At 36.9% G+C, this 17,393-nt stretch overlaps 1 protein-coding gene across 1 annotated transcript in view; it reads right to left on the minus strand.

Moving 5' to 3' along the window:
* DNAH11 (dynein axonemal heavy chain 11) overlaps positions 1-17,393 on the minus strand; it is a 151,916-nt gene that overhangs the window by 123,497 nt on the left and 11,026 nt on the right. Inside the window, 16 exon segments of the mRNA XM_049798917.1 lie at positions 736-754; positions 1,111-1,168; positions 2,466-2,690; positions 3,111-3,233; positions 3,508-3,630; positions 5,140-5,241; positions 5,243-5,299; positions 6,692-6,715; positions 6,717-6,776; positions 7,624-7,793; positions 8,784-8,859; positions 10,470-10,696; positions 11,094-11,259; positions 11,355-11,605; positions 12,248-12,578; positions 13,771-13,879. Coding sequence (XP_049654874.1) covers positions 736-754; positions 1,111-1,168; positions 2,466-2,690; positions 3,111-3,233; positions 3,508-3,630; positions 5,140-5,241; positions 5,243-5,299; positions 6,692-6,715; positions 6,717-6,776; positions 7,624-7,793; positions 8,784-8,859; positions 10,470-10,696; positions 11,094-11,259; positions 11,355-11,605; positions 12,248-12,578; positions 13,771-13,879 — 2,121 coding nt within the window.

Consider the following 17,393-nt stretch of genomic DNA (forward strand, 5'->3'; position numbering starts at 1 on the left):
GGAGGAAATCGGACCAAAGAGTAAAACAGAACAATACAATCCACTTCTAATTTAAAATAATAACAATGAATACAGCTGTAAGGAGCAGATAAGGTGGCAAACCTTATACGTTTCCTTTCCAGAAACCAAAAAGGGAACATGCTCTTTTTACTCATTCAGACCAAGGAACCCAAGAGAATGGAAAGGTGACAGAAAAGTCCCTGAAAAGATAAGTTTGGCCAAGTGGAAACTCCCCTTCAACCTTCCAAAGAGTCCAGCCTTAGCAAGTAAGGGACAAGAACAAAATTTCTTACTTGACAGGGCAGTTATTTGCAGATAAATAATAATAAAAAAAGCGTGTGTGGAGTGAAAAATAACCACTTTTCTTGAGATGCACACTTTTTATGTATGAAGGATAACAAACATGAGCACACATGTTGCTATTGACACAAAAAGTATTAAGAATCTAAATACTCAATTACATGCCTATCATCTGGAGAGGAAAACCACACATTTATTTATGTGTGACTGATGCACTTTATCTATTAGCTTGGTATCTCTCATAACAGAAGTGACATCTCAAAAAACAGGTTTGTGTTTGGGGTTTGTTTGTTTGTTTCTTTGTAACTTACTATTACAACTTTTTCCTGCAAGGAGAAACAGGCTGTGACTCCAAACGTCACTGCCTCTACAGGTAGGAAGAGTGAACATCAGTGGCAAGTTGAAGGCATACATTTAAGTGGGCTGAAGGAGGACCTTTGCTGTAGACAATCCACTATCTCCTGCTGGAAGTGTCAAAGAGACTCCCAGCTGCCAGGTTGTGGATGGGGAGAAAAAGAATTTGATCCAAACCGACCGTATTTTTAAGACTTTTGACAATTTTTATGTCATGCAATCCATAAATAATGAACCAATGCCTCAAATGTAATTGAACATATAAAAAGCAGTAAAAATCCAGTATGTCAAACAGAAACAAATGACAAAAATATTATCAGATCCTCTCACACCTGTACAAAAAGCAAATGTAACCTGACAGCTCTCATTTCCTGACTGTTCCAGAATTACACTCTAGAACAATTGTTAATCATGCTGGAAATTTTACTGTGCTGCAAAGCTTCAAAATTTTCATACACCTTTGGCTTGTAGCATCCATCACATTTTCTGTATTTGCTATGTCAGTCACCAACTGCTGTACAGAAGTGCGAGGAAGTTACTGCAACACGTAGAATTCCCTCAGATTTTTTTTCTGCTTCATACCTTTTACTATACTGGGACAAGAAAAGCACTGGGGAAAAGAGCTGGAAGAAGGCATCTCATCAGCTTGTTTTAGGTTCTTTTTCTTAAACAACAAAAGAAAAAAAAAATCTACAAAAATGTATTTTGACAGTGTTTAGACTGAACATGAAGGAAATGTAAAAAGAACAGAGAGAACTGCACCAGAGGAAAGCAAATACCTCCGATTATACTATCAGGTCTCGTGTAACAAAATAAAAATGACAGATCGTAACAGCAGCATTAACTTGTACAACAATTCTGCATATGCGTGCAAGCCCAATGCCTTTTTCAACATGCACCATGAAGCGACTTATACATGTTGAATGCCATGAATAGTTTCATTGTTCTTAACAGGGTTGTCAACTTGTACAAAGTTGTGAATATAGATTTTTTTTTTTGGCATATAGTTAGACATGCTGCTGCCCACATTGTTTAAATCTGCAATTTAAACAACTAGAAATTTATTTGAAATTTTAAATGTAGAACCTCCCTCTAAATCATTATCATATCCTAGCTTTTCAGAAATGTACATAATGAGAACTTTCCCTGGCATATGTGGATTGAATTATAGGTATATTGATAACACACAAGTTATTCTCTTTACTAAGTGAGGGTTCAGTGACCTTGCTTGGACAGAATGAACAATTAAGACACAATATTTTGTGGAAGTTCAAATGTTTAGGTTAACTGCTGTAATTACCTCTGGCCAATAATAAATAATAGACGGTTAACTTGTATTTCAACTGTCATTGTCCTAAAAGATACGGAGTTTGGCGGAAGGGATTTCTGTAACTCAGAAGTATTGTATCTCTGTGTGACTCTGGGGGTTAAAAAGCTAACAAAGAGTAAATAAGAGAAAATATTAAAGTCATGTGAAGGAATGACCTGCAGAACTTTGTCACAAATCGCAGCTTGTGACAATGTGTCAATCAGCAGCTGCCAGTCCATGTGAAAGGAAAACAAGGCAAATAATTACTTTGATTTTTAATAATAAAGAATGCAAAATCTACCTCTGATATTCTCCCCAAGTAAGTCTGAGACTCTTGTAATAATGTTAATTCAGTGGGTTAGAAACAAGCCTATCAAAGAAGTACTCAAACTAACCTGTCAATATGGTATTGTTATTTTTAAAAATAATATCTATTAAATTACCTACCCTAAATAATTAAAATACAAGTTAAAAATGGACATGAAACATTAACTCTACTAACTTTCAACTCTCTTTTGATTTCATCATATCTGTTTGCATCTTCTGGAAGCTGGCTTCCAGTATCTTCAGAGCCAGTGAAAATAATTTCTGGGTGAGACCACGTGAGTTGAACTTCTATCCAAATGGAAATGACAGAATCTGCTATGTTTAATTTATTTTGCTAACCTTTCACTTGTTCAGGGAAATATGCCACATATTTCCTTTTCAGAATAATTTGCAGCTGAACCTAGAAAAACAAAACATATAAAAAAACTGCACTAATCAAAATAATTTATCAAACAGAGGAACTAGGGCTAATAAAAGTTTAACAAATTCTCCTGTAACTTATTATTGTATATGGTAACAGAAGACATCTTTAAACACAGCAAATGGACAGCATATTATTAAATGACTTAAAAAAATTACAGCTTTCTAAGCTTATATCTTCTTAGATTATTTTTTTTTTTAACTCCTACATGGAGACAGGAATTTTTTTAGAATATATATATAGTTACATAGCATACATATAATTTCCCAGGACTAACATCTGGAGAAAACATAACTCTCTGCAATAAAGATTCAGGAGAATTGTTTTAACTGACCAAGTCCATCAAGGGAGTGAATAATATTAATATACTAAAAGTTTTTCTATTAATTAAATCCTTACTTGATTGTTATCTAAAGTTTCAAGCAGCTGTTCATCTGACTTTAATAAAGGAGCTCTGTTCCTGTGATGCTCTTCAGAAGAAAATTCCATGGCAGCCCACGTTTGGCTGATTTCTGCCAGAATCTGGGAATAAGAAGAGTAGTAATAACATCTGCCTATGCATATCACATTTCATATTTTGAGTTGAGAATTTTAATTAAATTATATTTAATTCAGAGTGGTGGCAAATGACACCACAGACAAGAAGTCAGTTTCACTAGGCAGTGAATTTTTATCCCTACGTAAGTCACGTGAAACTATTCAATTCTATCATGAATTTCTTGAAACAAAACTCAATCAAGTAGTTTGTTACATACTATTCTGCAAAAAACAGAAGGAAAAAATGGGCATCTCTCACCTTTTCAGTACCCAACTCCTTCACAGCATTGTCAACCATACTTTGGACTTCATCTTCTGCTTTATAAAGCTGGAGTCCCAGAAGGTCTGTCAAGGTAGTATCTTCTGCTACTAAAAGCCTGCCCTATAAAGCAAAGAGGCAGCAGAGGGCAAAATAAGTATATGAATAAGAAAAATCAGACATAAGCATATAACAAAGTATTCAAATGGAGTCCAAGTAAAAAACAATTAAATAAGTTATATGCACTCTAAATACTAGATATACTTTCAGATTTGCACCAAACTTTGAACCTAATCAGCCTAGATGAAATCTTTCTTGAAGCTGTTACTGTATATTTTTGTTTTGAAACAGTCTGTCAAGTGATAGTCTGCACGTTCTTGTACTGTGACATACTGTATGTCATAACACTAAAAGCCAAGTTTATTTGCACAGCTGCCATTGAAGCTGATGTAAGCTACAGACACAGTATTTGCATACTAGAAATCTTGGGGGTGGTGGAAGTATTTGCCATATTTTGTTACTGCTTTGTAAGATATCAATTAAAAAAAAAAACTTTTAAATTTTAATCAGGGCTTTGAAAAGACTACAGTCAAAGTTTTTTTCATTTTTTTGTTAGGAAAAAAATTACAAAAATGTTGTGCTAGGCCCATTTAGGAGCTTTCTGCATTAAAAACAATTTTTAAATGTTCTTTTAATAAAACTGTATGTGAAAAATGCTTGGCATATGGGAACAGAACCACTGTGTTATGCTCATGCTCTTCTATATTTTTCTTTCAGCCTTCCAGTTTTCTTCATTTTAAAAAAGTGATTGCAAATTGAACTTCCTTTTTTTTTTTTTTTTTCCCCCAAAGTGGTTAAAATAATTTTATTCAAATTTTGAAAACTAACAACGGGTCCATGTTATACCCTAGGAACCAAAACCACTGGGATTCTTTTTGAGAAATTGAAATAACTTTTTTTGTTGTTGTTCATACAAACTTCTTTGGTTTTCCAGTTATATTGTCAACAGTTGGGTAAAACATATACATCTCTCCCCATTCTGGTACCCCTGTCTCCCCCCCCCCCTCCCCCCCCCTTCTTTTTTTTAAAATCTACTGTCAGGTCCAACAATCTCCCTACACACTAATTCTTAAAAAATGTACCAGTAGGCTGATATTTCAGGTGGCCTGCCTTTCCTTACCTTCCATTTCCCTCTGCCCATTATTTCCTCTCTTCACTACTAAGAAACATTCTCTTTTGCTAGCCAGGAAAGTTTCTAGCCACATTGCTTTGTTTCCTTATAAATATTTAATAGAAATTCTCACTGCGAAGTATTCCCCTGTCCCAAACCAGACAGACTCTTTCAAGCTTACTGCTATTTTCAGGCTCAGCAGGCAGACAGCCAGGTATGGAAGAACCCTCTAATTTAGCAAACCAGGTCTGCCTTCAGAGAATTGGGTCCTTTTGTCTGAACAGAAACCACAAATTCACTTCTCAGCCCATGAGATGCCTCTGTCTGAAACTTAAATCTCTGCTCCACTTATACGTTGACTAGTTGGCAGCAGTGGCTCTACCATATGCCTGACAGTACTGCTCCGTCTATGTGCAGAGTATGGAAGACCATCACCAGGGTCTCTTTGGCTGAATACTTACTCCGGTCACATTCGCGACCTGGTAGCAGTGTCTGTCTCTGATTGCAGGATTCTGCAACTCCAGTATTGCTCTCAGTGACGGCATCAGATTCTTCACCTTTTAACTCCAAGCCACTATATACATCCCAGGAGCAAACTTCTTTATCCAAAGACCACCTTTCCTAAGGAATAGCGTTAAAATAACTGCAAGAATTACTTGCCATTAACAGCCACCTTGTTGATAACTTTAAGAAAAATTTAGGCAGTTTGTCAGAAAGCTCTCCTCTCTTGTTTCATGTGCAGATGTGTGGGACAGTTGCAGTAAGCTCAAGACTAGGGAAGATTTTATCAGGGTCATTGGTTTATGTGGCAGATAAAGCAAAGACCTTGGAAATGTACTTTCCAGTATGTCACTTAAAGTAATGGAACTGTATTAACACTGCATTTACACAGTGATTGTATGATTCCTGCTGGACCAGAGCCATTTACTTTACCACAGCCCTGATGATTTAAGTCTAATTTTCTTATTAATTATTTCACTGCAGATAAAAACATCCATAAATTCAATACATTCAAAACCACCATTCAGAGGAGAAAGGGAGACTCATATGCACACTGGAGCGTGATGAACATGACACAAGTGATCAGCTCACAGGCAGTGATCAGCACCTTCTCTGTTCCAGGACCTGGCATATGTGCCACAGTGAATGATGAAAAAGCAGAAGGAGAATGCAGTTATTGCAACTCTCTCCTTGCTTTTACCACCCCCATCACAACATGACAACCCCCACCATCAGAACTGGCTAGGTGAAGTCCATAATTTTGCAGCAATTTAAGCCAAGACATCTGCTGTAAAGTCTGATTCTTCTCTTAAAGCACTACTAACCAGGCGTGCAGTTAAAGTTAGTTATTCCCAAATAAAACAAATGTGTAAAGAAGAAGAAACTTTATACCCATTAGGTTCAAGACTTTCTTCCTTCCATACTCAACTACTATACTGTCTATGAACCACAGCTATTCCTCTAGTGTCCTGCAAATAATCGGGGGGGGGGGGGGGGGGGGGAGGGGGGGGGGCTTTGTTGCTATTTTTGCTTCATACTTCCCTTGACCCATTGGAATTGTCTTCTGCAGGGCAACTGTCAACAAAACATTGCAAATACTTCAAGAAGAGAAAGCGCCCTCCCTTTAAAAGTGAGCATCTTTGCTGCAACTCCCAACACTCTGGAGCTATGTCTAAGAGCTAAGCAGATAAACCTCCGCAAATTCCACCTGCCTCTAAAAATAATGACGTTCATCTGGTGGGCCCTGTCATAAACCCCCACCCTCTTTATTTCACATACTGCCTCAATTCAGAGAAGTGACAGCATGGTTTTACTATGTACCTCCATGGGGACTTGAAACTCACCCAGAAGAATAAAGTTTTAAAGGAAAGCCCCCCAAACAAAACATGTTCCAGAACATTCAGTTTGGACATGAGTAACAAATCCACTGAAACATCGAAGTGGGTGGGAAGAGTGAGGAACGGGTGGCACCAAGACAGATAAATTGCAAAAAGAGACAGCTATGGAACCTGCCTTGGCAAACCTTCTGAGCTGCACCATCCATCTGTTCCACATTAATCTGTGTCCACTGGGTTTTAGTCCAATCATCAGTGCTGCTCTGAAAGTACAGATAAAAGCATCAACAACATTTGGTAAAGACAAGCTTCTGCTACATAACAGATAAATGGATGCAGGGGAAAGCCCATCCCACAGCAATAGCTCCTGGACCTTATTTTTTTCCAGCCCTAGACCAAGACTACCTAGAAAGCACACAAAATAATCCATCTTCTCAAAATCCAAACCAAAAGTCAAGCATTTAAAGAGTTTCATACTTCAGTGTCTGATAGGTATACACACATACGTACCTTTCTTGCACTATTAAACACACACCTATATGCACTGACAACATACAGGTGCACCTGGGAGATGTGGGGGAAAATGCTCTGTACCCCCTCCTGGCAATACAAATGCTATGCACAAAGTTAGGGAAAGAAAATCTAGTAAATATATTTTTTAGCCTTGCGTATGAAAAACAACTTCTTGAGGGAAACAGAAAGTTACAAGGCTGATTTCCCATACAGGTATGTACACTGTTTTTTTGAGACTCTTGCATTTAGCCTTCTAATGTACAATCCTCAGTTCTGAAGTAGAATTTTCTGGCTTTCTGAATTTTTACTCAATGATTTTAATTATTCAAGTTTTTGGTATTAAAAAAGCTTGAAATGAAACTACAAGGTTGTTTTGCTTTGGCATTATCTTGAAATTAGTTAACTTAAGGACAGAGATATCTTTACTCTGGGTATCCTAAAATGTAGCAACTGTCATTTCATAAACAAAAGGAATATGAAAATCTTCAGTATTTTAAACTTTAAAAAAAAAACAAAAACCACTTCTAGAATCAAATTTAAATGAATATATTTTCAATGTTATACAACTTCATAATTATTTTTTTTAAAAAATCTTACATTAATATAAACACTAATATCCCAAACTATCTTGATCAACTGCACTTCTTTTCAACATTGTTTCATTTGCTTGCAGTCTGAAATAGCTACTTCAAATAGCTTTGCAGATTCCTGCATTAGTAACATTTCTTTTTCCAGCATCTCAAGCTCTTGATTTGCCTTGAAGAGGAAAAGAGCACTCAAAGTACAGTTACAGGGTATATCTAGCTCACCTAAACCTGGCAGTGAAATCTATAGATGCTGTATATATGATTCAACATAAGAAAAGCTGAGAGCAATTACTGCAAAGATGTTGAAAAGCTGCATTTACATTGTCTCTGATAGCACCCAAAAGGCATATGAAGGACTCTATTTGAACTACAAAAACAAAAGCTGCATAGAAAACAGTTAATTTATACTCTTATAATAGATCTCTTAACTTATCAATGTTGTATAAATGTTAACAAAATCCCTGCACGATGTTTTTTAACAGATTGTCGTGGTTTAACCCCAGCCACCAACTAAGCACCACACAGCCGCTCACTCACTCCCCCCCATCCAGTGGGATGGGGGAGGAAATCGGGGAAAAAAAAAGCAAAACTCCTGGGTTGAGATAAGAACGGTTTAATACAACAGAAGAGAAGAAACTAATAATGATAACACTAATAAAATGACAACAGCAGTAATAAAAGGACTGGAATGTACAAATGATGCGCAGGGCAATTGCTCGCCACCCGCCGACCGACACCCAGCCAGTCCCTGAGCGGCGACACTTTAGACTACTGTATTCAAGAGCACATTATACTGACTTTTTAAAGGAACATGAATAAAGAATACGAGCAAATATTCTGAGATTTTTTTTATCAGTAAGCATATGAGCATTAGAAGAGAAACAAGAGAAATCCAGGTTTGGTGGTGCTAGACTTATACCAGCTTCATGAAACAAAACAAAACCACCCCAAAAAACCAAACCAGCAAACAAAAAAAAAAAAAAAAAAAAAAAAAAAAAAAAAAAAAAAAAGAAAAACAAAACAAAAAAACCACAAAACCCACCCAAACAACACACCCCACAACCCCCAACCCACAAATATTTTAATGTCTACAATAAAATATCATTAGATTTAGCACTGAAAGTTTACAAGCAAATATGTTTTTCCGAAATTCCCCATTACCTTAGAGATGAGCATATGCATTTTCTGCACCAAACTCAAAGGGAGCTTCCATTTTAAATCTTTCTCTGAATTCCATCTGCTTCCCCTGATGAAAGACAGCTAATAGCACCCGTCACTGATCATGTTCTTATAAAAAACCAAACACATAAAAAAGACTGATCCTAGAATTCAACATACATCAAAGTAAAGTGCATTTTCTTCCAATAACTGCAACCTCAGGTGCCTGAAGAGAAGTTACTTTATGCTGCTCCGACACAGCTCTCTTAACAGCATTCGATTTTTCAGGGAATTCCTATTTAACAGGGTAACATTATCTTGAGGGAAAAATATCACAAACGGCAGAAATGTATCAGTAAAATTTGTATATTAAGTGAGGATACCCCAACATCTGCCTATGAATAAGAAATTACAGTGGAGGATTTATTTAACCACAAGCTGTACTCTATATCATAGCTTTTACTAGAATTTTTGTCTACTGTAAAAGAATTAATTTTATGGATCGTCAGTAATCATAAACCACTTGAACGTAATGAAGTTGGTATAATCACATAAAACTTCATTCAAAAATATGTTGGGAATGTTCCGCACAGTAAAACAGAGCGCTCCACTCCTGCTGCTTTAACACATTTTCAAATATATAAAGCTGACCCGGAAATAGCTTTCTCACTCTACAAATCTCCCAAAGATGTCTAGAAAAACTGTTCAGTAAGCCATGTGAAAAAAACCATACCATCAGGATGAAAAAAAAGAAAGTACAAAAAAGAGAAGCCTGAACCCAAGTCACTTCAGAATAACTAGAAGACTAGTTTAAGGTACACATCAAAAATCCTACCTTTATTTTCCTAGTCATCCTCTCAATCTGGTTTGGACCAGATTGACACAGAAATTCCACTGTGGACTGGAAAACTCACTGAAACTGGTGAGAAATGTTCATTTTAACTAATTAGATTATCTGATGAAAAACATTAGTTGAACTTCTACCCAATTCTATTTAACATTATTTACAATTTAGTGCATCTCCCAGAACAGACCAAGTAAAGGTCTGTCATATACAGGTGCTGATCTTAAAGTTTAATAAACTCTTCTTCTAGTGTCAATAGGAACCACTGCAGCTGTAGTGCTTTCCGACCTATTCTTACCACCAAGTTTTGCTTAATTCAGATAATTCCCCCAAATCTCACTTGCCACGCAAAATAATTATAACTAGGATGGGTGCAGGGCAGAATGTATACAGAAACAAGTGGCTGAGGATGTCTGAAAAAGACAGCATCATCTGACAGGCATCAAATCCCAGCTTTTGTATCCATATTTGAACAGAGCCCCAAACTACTGCTAACTGTGTTAAGGCAGGCAAAGCAACATAGGAAATGCACTCACTGGAGTTGCTGTATGGCTCTGCTTCTGGGAGGAGGCTTATGAATGTGAACACAATTTGGTCGTTATTTAAAAAAAAAAAGGCAAAAAATAACTATGGACCTCATCAGAACAAAATGTACAGGTCTCTTTTTGAACTGATTTTCCATCATTCACACAAAATGAGCCTTTTAAAGAACATAAGAAAAGCTACCTGGTTTTATTGCTGGCAGTTGAGAAAGAACAAGGAGAATGGAATTATTTTACATCACTGAGATCAAATACTGCTATTTTAGGACTATCTACACGTATGTACATGAAATATTAGTTTTACTACCATACCTCTAACTGGACATAAACTTCACTTGACATCTTCTGTCCATAGCTTTCTAACAGTGCAACCACCTCTTTTAAAGGTTCAAGGAGTTCATCAGGAGTTGTCTGCCTCTCCTTCACAGCCAAGAGATGGCCCATCATTTCTGCCCGCCCACAATAATTTCCCTGGGTCACCTCTCTTTGGAGTCCAGCATCTGCCGCTTTTATAAATTCTTCAGAGTCAGTTAGACTACCAAAGAGAGACAGGTATGATGACACACAGAGCAAACATTCCTTACTATAGTGAACAAACATATAGTAAGCCCCACTGATACTACTTATGTTGTTTTACAAAGTAAATATAGTTATTTATAAAATAAAATAAAACCAATACAGTTTTACTGTATTATTTTAAGACTTTCTGGGCCTGATTTCCAGAGATGGTAAGTGCTGCTACTGAGAATTAACCCAACAGGATATGCAAGTACAATACCTGGAAAACAAAACAAACCAAAAACCACTAAGAAAACAATAATAAAAACAAAAGCTGCAAACCTAGATCATTGAAGCATTACATGCAAAAAGACCCCAAACTTATAGTAATTCCTCTAGTGCGTGTAAACATGCACACATGCACTCCATTTTGTCTAATAATGACAAATCTCAGGAGATACTCCTTAAACATCCAGCTTCATTTCTTAATAATGTTTAGCAAGCTCATTTTGAAAGGCTTTGTATCCACTTTAAACCAAGTTTCAAAAATTTCTGAGTCTTCAATGTTGCTTATCTGAACATAAAGATTTTCATAGATGTCAATCTAGAGCAGAAGAGAGATAAATAAATGCGCATTACTCTTCCAATCCCCATCCCCACCTCCACTCAACAGCCAATTAAGACTAGTTGCTTTCTTGCCTGCTCTTTAAACAGTTTAATAGTGGGAGGCTGTTGAAAGACTTCATCAGTAAGAGGCATCTTTGTGGATGCTAAACCATGACCACAGAGAAGGAATTGCTTCATAAACTCAGACCGGTCCTCCAGCCAGCGGGACGCATAGCTAGCAAGAGATATTCTGTACTCCAGCACTTTGCTGGCAACATTTGCCAGTCTCTCCATAATCTCCTGCCTGATTTCAGACAGATCAAACATGTTGTCCGTATCATTCTAGGCATCAAAAGAAAAGTTTTGTTGTTTCACTGAGACAGTAATACCAAATGGTTAAATTTACATACAGATGAAAGACTGGAATGCCACCCCTTTTCCCCAGAGATCTATTAACAAGAAAAACTACAATTCACTCAGCTGTTTCTATTTTGGTTTTACCTTTCACTATATGAACACATAAAACGAAACTGAATAGATATCCTTTGCAAGTTATTCAAAGCTGAGCTTTTAATGGACTATATATAATTCTGACCACCAGTTTAGTGGATAATCCCTTACTTGTCTAAGAGATTAAGTTTCCACTACGTGCAGATTTACAGACTTCAACATGGCAACCAAGGTGGAAGCTCACAGCACAGCAACCAAGAGATAAATATTCAGCTACTCTAAACTAGCTATGCATAAAGCATGAAATGGATGACTTCATTCTGCTGCTCACAGCTGCAGAAGTGGGTGAAAACATGAGTAAGCCTTTGGAAATGAATGGGACTATGCCTCTATAAACTGTGTAACTGAGAGAACAGATGAGGCTCAGGATTTGAAGACGGATGCTATTAAATGAGTTTGCAAGTAAAAATAAGCTTCTTGCAACTTGCAATTAATTGGATTCATTATTTCCAAACACAAGAGGAGAGGCTGTTCCTGGCAGTGTTCTGTTCCCAGGTGTGCTGCTACCCTTTTCACCTGGGCAGACATCTGGAAAACATCACCCAGGAGCTCATCTATTAGGTCATAAAAGCCATCACCAGCCTCTTTATCTAGAGAAGGTTTAAAGTTAATCTCTGGGGCATTAAGGATCATTTGTGTTTGAAAAAGTGGACCTGGCTTCAAACTTTCTTCTGTGTTCTCCAAAAAGAAGTCTAAGGAATGCATTATGGTGTTATATAAACCATCAACCACAATGTCATCAACGCACTGTATATAAATCTTCCAAGAGGCTGAGGAGGAATCTGTTTTGAAGGGCTTTAAGTTTCCCTAAATAAGCAAAGAAAAAACAATTGAAAAGTACTTTAATATATGGTTGTGTTAACGTGTATCTTCATTCAGTACAACTCCTTGTTTCAGTATTATTTTATATGATTGATGTATATCACAAGACAACACTCTCAAATATCTCTCATATCGAGTATACTCCTGGACCGCACTTTGGTCAGTGTAGGAGACTCCTGAACCTCCTTGGAATCACATTTACACTAGCTAAGCTCAGTACAAGGGTGAAGGTATCCCCGCATTGAAGAGGCCACGGGTTGGCAGAAAGTGATCATAAAATACAGCAACTTTGACAGAATAGCCACATTTTGTAAGAATACTTCTGCATGTTTGTTCTGCGTTGCAGTATCAACCCTTGTTATATTTAACTAAATGTTAAAGGGACCTTTTTTCTGATCTTTTAAAATAAATATCAATAGTATAAATAAAGGCAATGATACAAATAAAATTAGGTCTGAAACTGAACTGAAAGGTACTGCAGATAGTAACACTAAGATTAATGTCAATAACAGACACAAAAATTTGTTGCAGTAGACACAGAAGCAGATCCCTCAAAATATTAGCAAAAATGAGGCACAGAGACAAAAAAAACCACCCTGCTTCTGCATTCACACCTTAATTCAAGTTAAGTTCTTTGATTCAGTCTCTGTATGACATATCACCTGTAGTCACGTAATACAACAGTTCATATTTATATATGTTATAATTTGATTTAGTATTCATAAGTAAATGTGAATTAAATGATCAGCTGTATATTTTTAATTACACATGTAAGAAAGGAATATTCACATTTCAAATCAAAATTTTTTCACATTATATCTAGTGCAAGAAAGTGTTTCAGGACAATTTCTCCAGCTGCAGAAATTACATTACCTGCGGGGATCACAGGAACATAGCTCAGAGTTACAAACACGAGATAGCAGCACTATCCTGACTGCAGCTTGCCAGTCATTCCCAAACTACCAACTTTTAAAAGCACTAACGTTCTTTTCAAATGTTGCCCCAAATTATTCTCTCTTCTCCCTATTTGTCTTCAAACATCAGTCTTAAAGAACTTCTACGGAGTTTGTGCGATTACACAAATAATTGAACAAAAACATACAACTGACCAAGTATTAATGGTCAAATATTTAACACCCCTATCACCACATCAAAATACAGCTCACTTGGCCATTACCTCAACAAAATGATGGATCCGGTAGCTATCTTCTTGCAGCATTTTGTATATTTTAGCAAGTCTTTCTCCTTTGTCATCCAGGTATAACAGAGCTTCTTTTTTACCCTTCCTGAAAAAGAGGGCATGTCCCATCCAAGCCTTCATAATTCCCTGGATTGATTCAACATTGTCCTTTGATTGCTGAAAACTCTGCCCCAAATCACACACTGACATTTTTACTTGTTTGATGCAGTCTCAGCAGGTTGTCGCCTGCCCTGCGCGTATTTCTTCCGCTTCTTTCAGCTGGTCATCAATAGTTCTCAGCTCTTCTTCAATCAGAGGATATTCTGCCTCTGCATTAGTCTCCTGTACAGCTGAACGAGAAGTTCAGGGCTTCCGATACACTGTTCGCAGGAAAGACACGCATAAGATAAAATCCCTCTAATGTTCCACACATGATTATGCACTTTTCTGGGCAGAGCAGCTATTAGAGGGAGGTCTATAGACTATGAAAGGGAAACCACACAGACCTTGAATGTCCCAAAACAGAACAGGCTGCCAGCTAGAAGGTAAGCTATGGGAAGGCAACTGGACCCACAGCCTGGAAGATCCAGACCGGTACTGCCCCGGTACCTAATGCTCAGCTGTGGCCAGCATTGCAAGCTGAAGCGTAAGCTGAGGGTGGGATTCTGTTAGAGAAAGATGCGATAGTTCCTCTCAACAACAGGATAGTTAGAGCCACGCACATGCTCACGTACACACACACAGAGTTGCAAGGGCAGGGCGGGAAGAAAAACAAAACCCAAAACACACATTGCTAAAGTATCCCACCACGACGAACCTTTGCAAAACTGTTCCTTTTCTCACACGTAGCTAAAAGCAGAATCTGGAATGCTGGGTTGGTCCAACATTAAGAGATATTTCACCTCTCTCAATAAAGCCACTAGCTAGCAGAAGGAAAGAAACAGTTTGACTTATATTTATCCTTTCAGAAGCCTCAACACAATGACTTTTTGTTTACTTTGTATTTAATCTCAGATACAAAGGCATTAGAATATCTATTTGATGACTGGAGCATAAAAAAAGTATATAGGAGACACCTTTTAATTAGTAGTCAGCAATTTAAAGGTAGGAATTTAAGGGCTTTTTGAAGTTTGATAACTTAAAGAACCACTGCATTTTACAGGGTAAGAGCTAACTGCCTTTATTATGTTCCTCCATGTGTCTCTGGGGAAACCATTTACTACTATAATAACCTTCACTGTTTAAAGTAAGAATTGTCCCTCCAGCAGGTATAGGGCAACTAGATTTCCCAACTGGAAAACAAAGACAACAAAATGAGTAAGATTTAACATTTACTTATACCCTAGAATATTGCTGTCATTTTATGAATATGAAGTCCAGGAAAAAGATCAGAGAGAGGTTTAATCACAATTATACATACAGACCTTAGGATCAAAATTAACACTCAGGAGGCCATTTTTGGGATTACACTTGATTAGAAGTTGGTCTTAATTAAACTGACAAATTTCATCCTCCTGAACTTTCCATTCACAATAGGTCTGATCTTCATATTGGTCAAGGAATTTCAACATCTTAGCGTATTTCTGAGAAATAAAAAGCAGCTTCTGGACTTTCTAAGACTCTGCAAGGAAAAAATCCACACCAAACCAGTTTTCTTCATTTAATGATAGCAATTCACAACAAAATCATGGTGAAAAGTTTTAGTTTTCCACATTATTCATTTTTAGATCAAGTTCTATGTATGCTGGCCATTTTTAAGCTAGCCATAGCCTTACTGAATTGAACCAGAGGGGGAAAGATGCATAAAGCAAGAAGTGAGAATGCTGGGAACAATAAAATTCTGGGAAAAAAGGATATGTCCCCATCGTATCTTAATAGCTTTGTCAGTGGTCAACAGTTGGAATGGTTGTTACTCAGTTTAATTCAGGTGGGTCTAATTCTCCTACAGGAGCTTTCCATCCTTTGGGCTGCCACCTAAAAGCATGCTTGCTGAAGGATCAGGAAAGGAGGGAGAGACAGGGCACAATTTTCAAATAACTTGGATGACTAGGTCCCACATAGATATCTCTGAAAGCGTTGTCACCACAGAACAATAATACTGTTTAAATGGGATACGTTAGTGTTGTCCTAAAGCAGTGAAATTCCTGGTTTTGTTAGTTATTGACTAATCAAAAAAATCCTCAAGGAAATCTCTTACAGTTCTTAAAAAGCAGCTCTGAGAGTACTACCAAGTGCACTTCAATGCAGAAACAAAAAGTTTCCTGAATATACCACAAAACTTGAACTGTACACATGTGCAACATGGATGTTTAAGTCCAGTTGGGTAAGAGACCATATCATGCGGATCACGCTTGTTTAGTGATTAGCAATGCCTTATTTAAAAGCTGTTAACTTTCTACTAAATCAGTGACTATGAACACTTAGGGGTGAGGCAGACTCAAGAAGTGGGACCAAAATGTCTGTAGTCCTTCCTTCAGTTCTTTAGACCATTTAAGGTTTCCTAATAAGGTTTCCTAAAATAGCTGGCGTATTTTTAAAAATTATTTAATTCCCTCCTTCTGCCTGTTTATAAGAACAGAAATTAAGTCATTATGAACCTACAAGAACACAATCTTTCATTTTCGCATTGTGGCATACCTTTTTAATGTGTTCATCATGTATACATCTGCAGTTATCTAGTTCTTCATCAAACATTTCTTATAAAATGTTGTAATTTGGGCTAAATACCTCCATGATGACAGGTTTTTTTTAGAAAGCTTCCAAAGATAGTTAAAAGCTTAAAAAGAAAATAAAGAGAGAAAAAAAAAAAAGAAAACAAAACAGCAAAGTAAGCTTTATAGAGTTCTCTTTCTGTAATACCATTCTCAACCTAAAATCTCATCCAAAATGTTTCTGAAGTACAAGGGCTGGAACTGTACCAAGCTATACTATTGGTACATGCCATGTGCTGATAAACAGACTACATATTTCCAAATATACTCTTAAATTGTGCTGAACAGATGAATTCTAGAATGCTAAAGAATGGTAGGTTAGCTTAAATCCTAGAAAGTACAGAACTAGGAATCCAGATCCAGGCATATGCCCCCCCCCAAATGCTTTCTAAATCCTACCTCGTATGTTTCTAACTTGTGTGTTTTCTCCTCTTTTTTCCACATATATTCTCCTTCATAAGTCACTAGCATCTTCCTCCAGTGTCTCACACAAATTCAAAGTCTTAATTGCATGTTAATGGGTTTTTTTTTTCTGAAAAAAACCCAACCAACCAAACAAACAAAAGCCTACAATTGTAAAAAATTACCAAATAAGAGGCAAGCAGAGGTGACTTCTCTAAGGATAAGTCATCTTCCATTCTCCTCACTATGTTTAAAGTTAAGACAAGTTACCTGCCTTTGAAAGAGTACATTTAATGTGGTATGTATTACCTGAATTCAGTGAGAAAATAAGTTTGGAAAGAAACAGGGTAAATGCCAGCAAGAAATGGAATATACTCATTTAACTGCTAACAATGCCAAAAGTGACACCCTGAGGAAAATACATTTCCTCAAAATTTGTATTTAAGTATTAATTATTACTGCCTTCTACTTACCACAACTAATTTGCAATACTTCGACACAGTTTGA

The sequence above is a fragment of the Accipiter gentilis genome, chromosome 4 (assembly GCF_929443795.1).
Source record: "Accipiter gentilis chromosome 4, bAccGen1.1, whole genome shotgun sequence".
In the NCBI taxonomy this organism is placed as follows: domain Eukaryota; kingdom Metazoa; phylum Chordata; class Aves; order Accipitriformes; family Accipitridae; genus Astur; species Astur gentilis.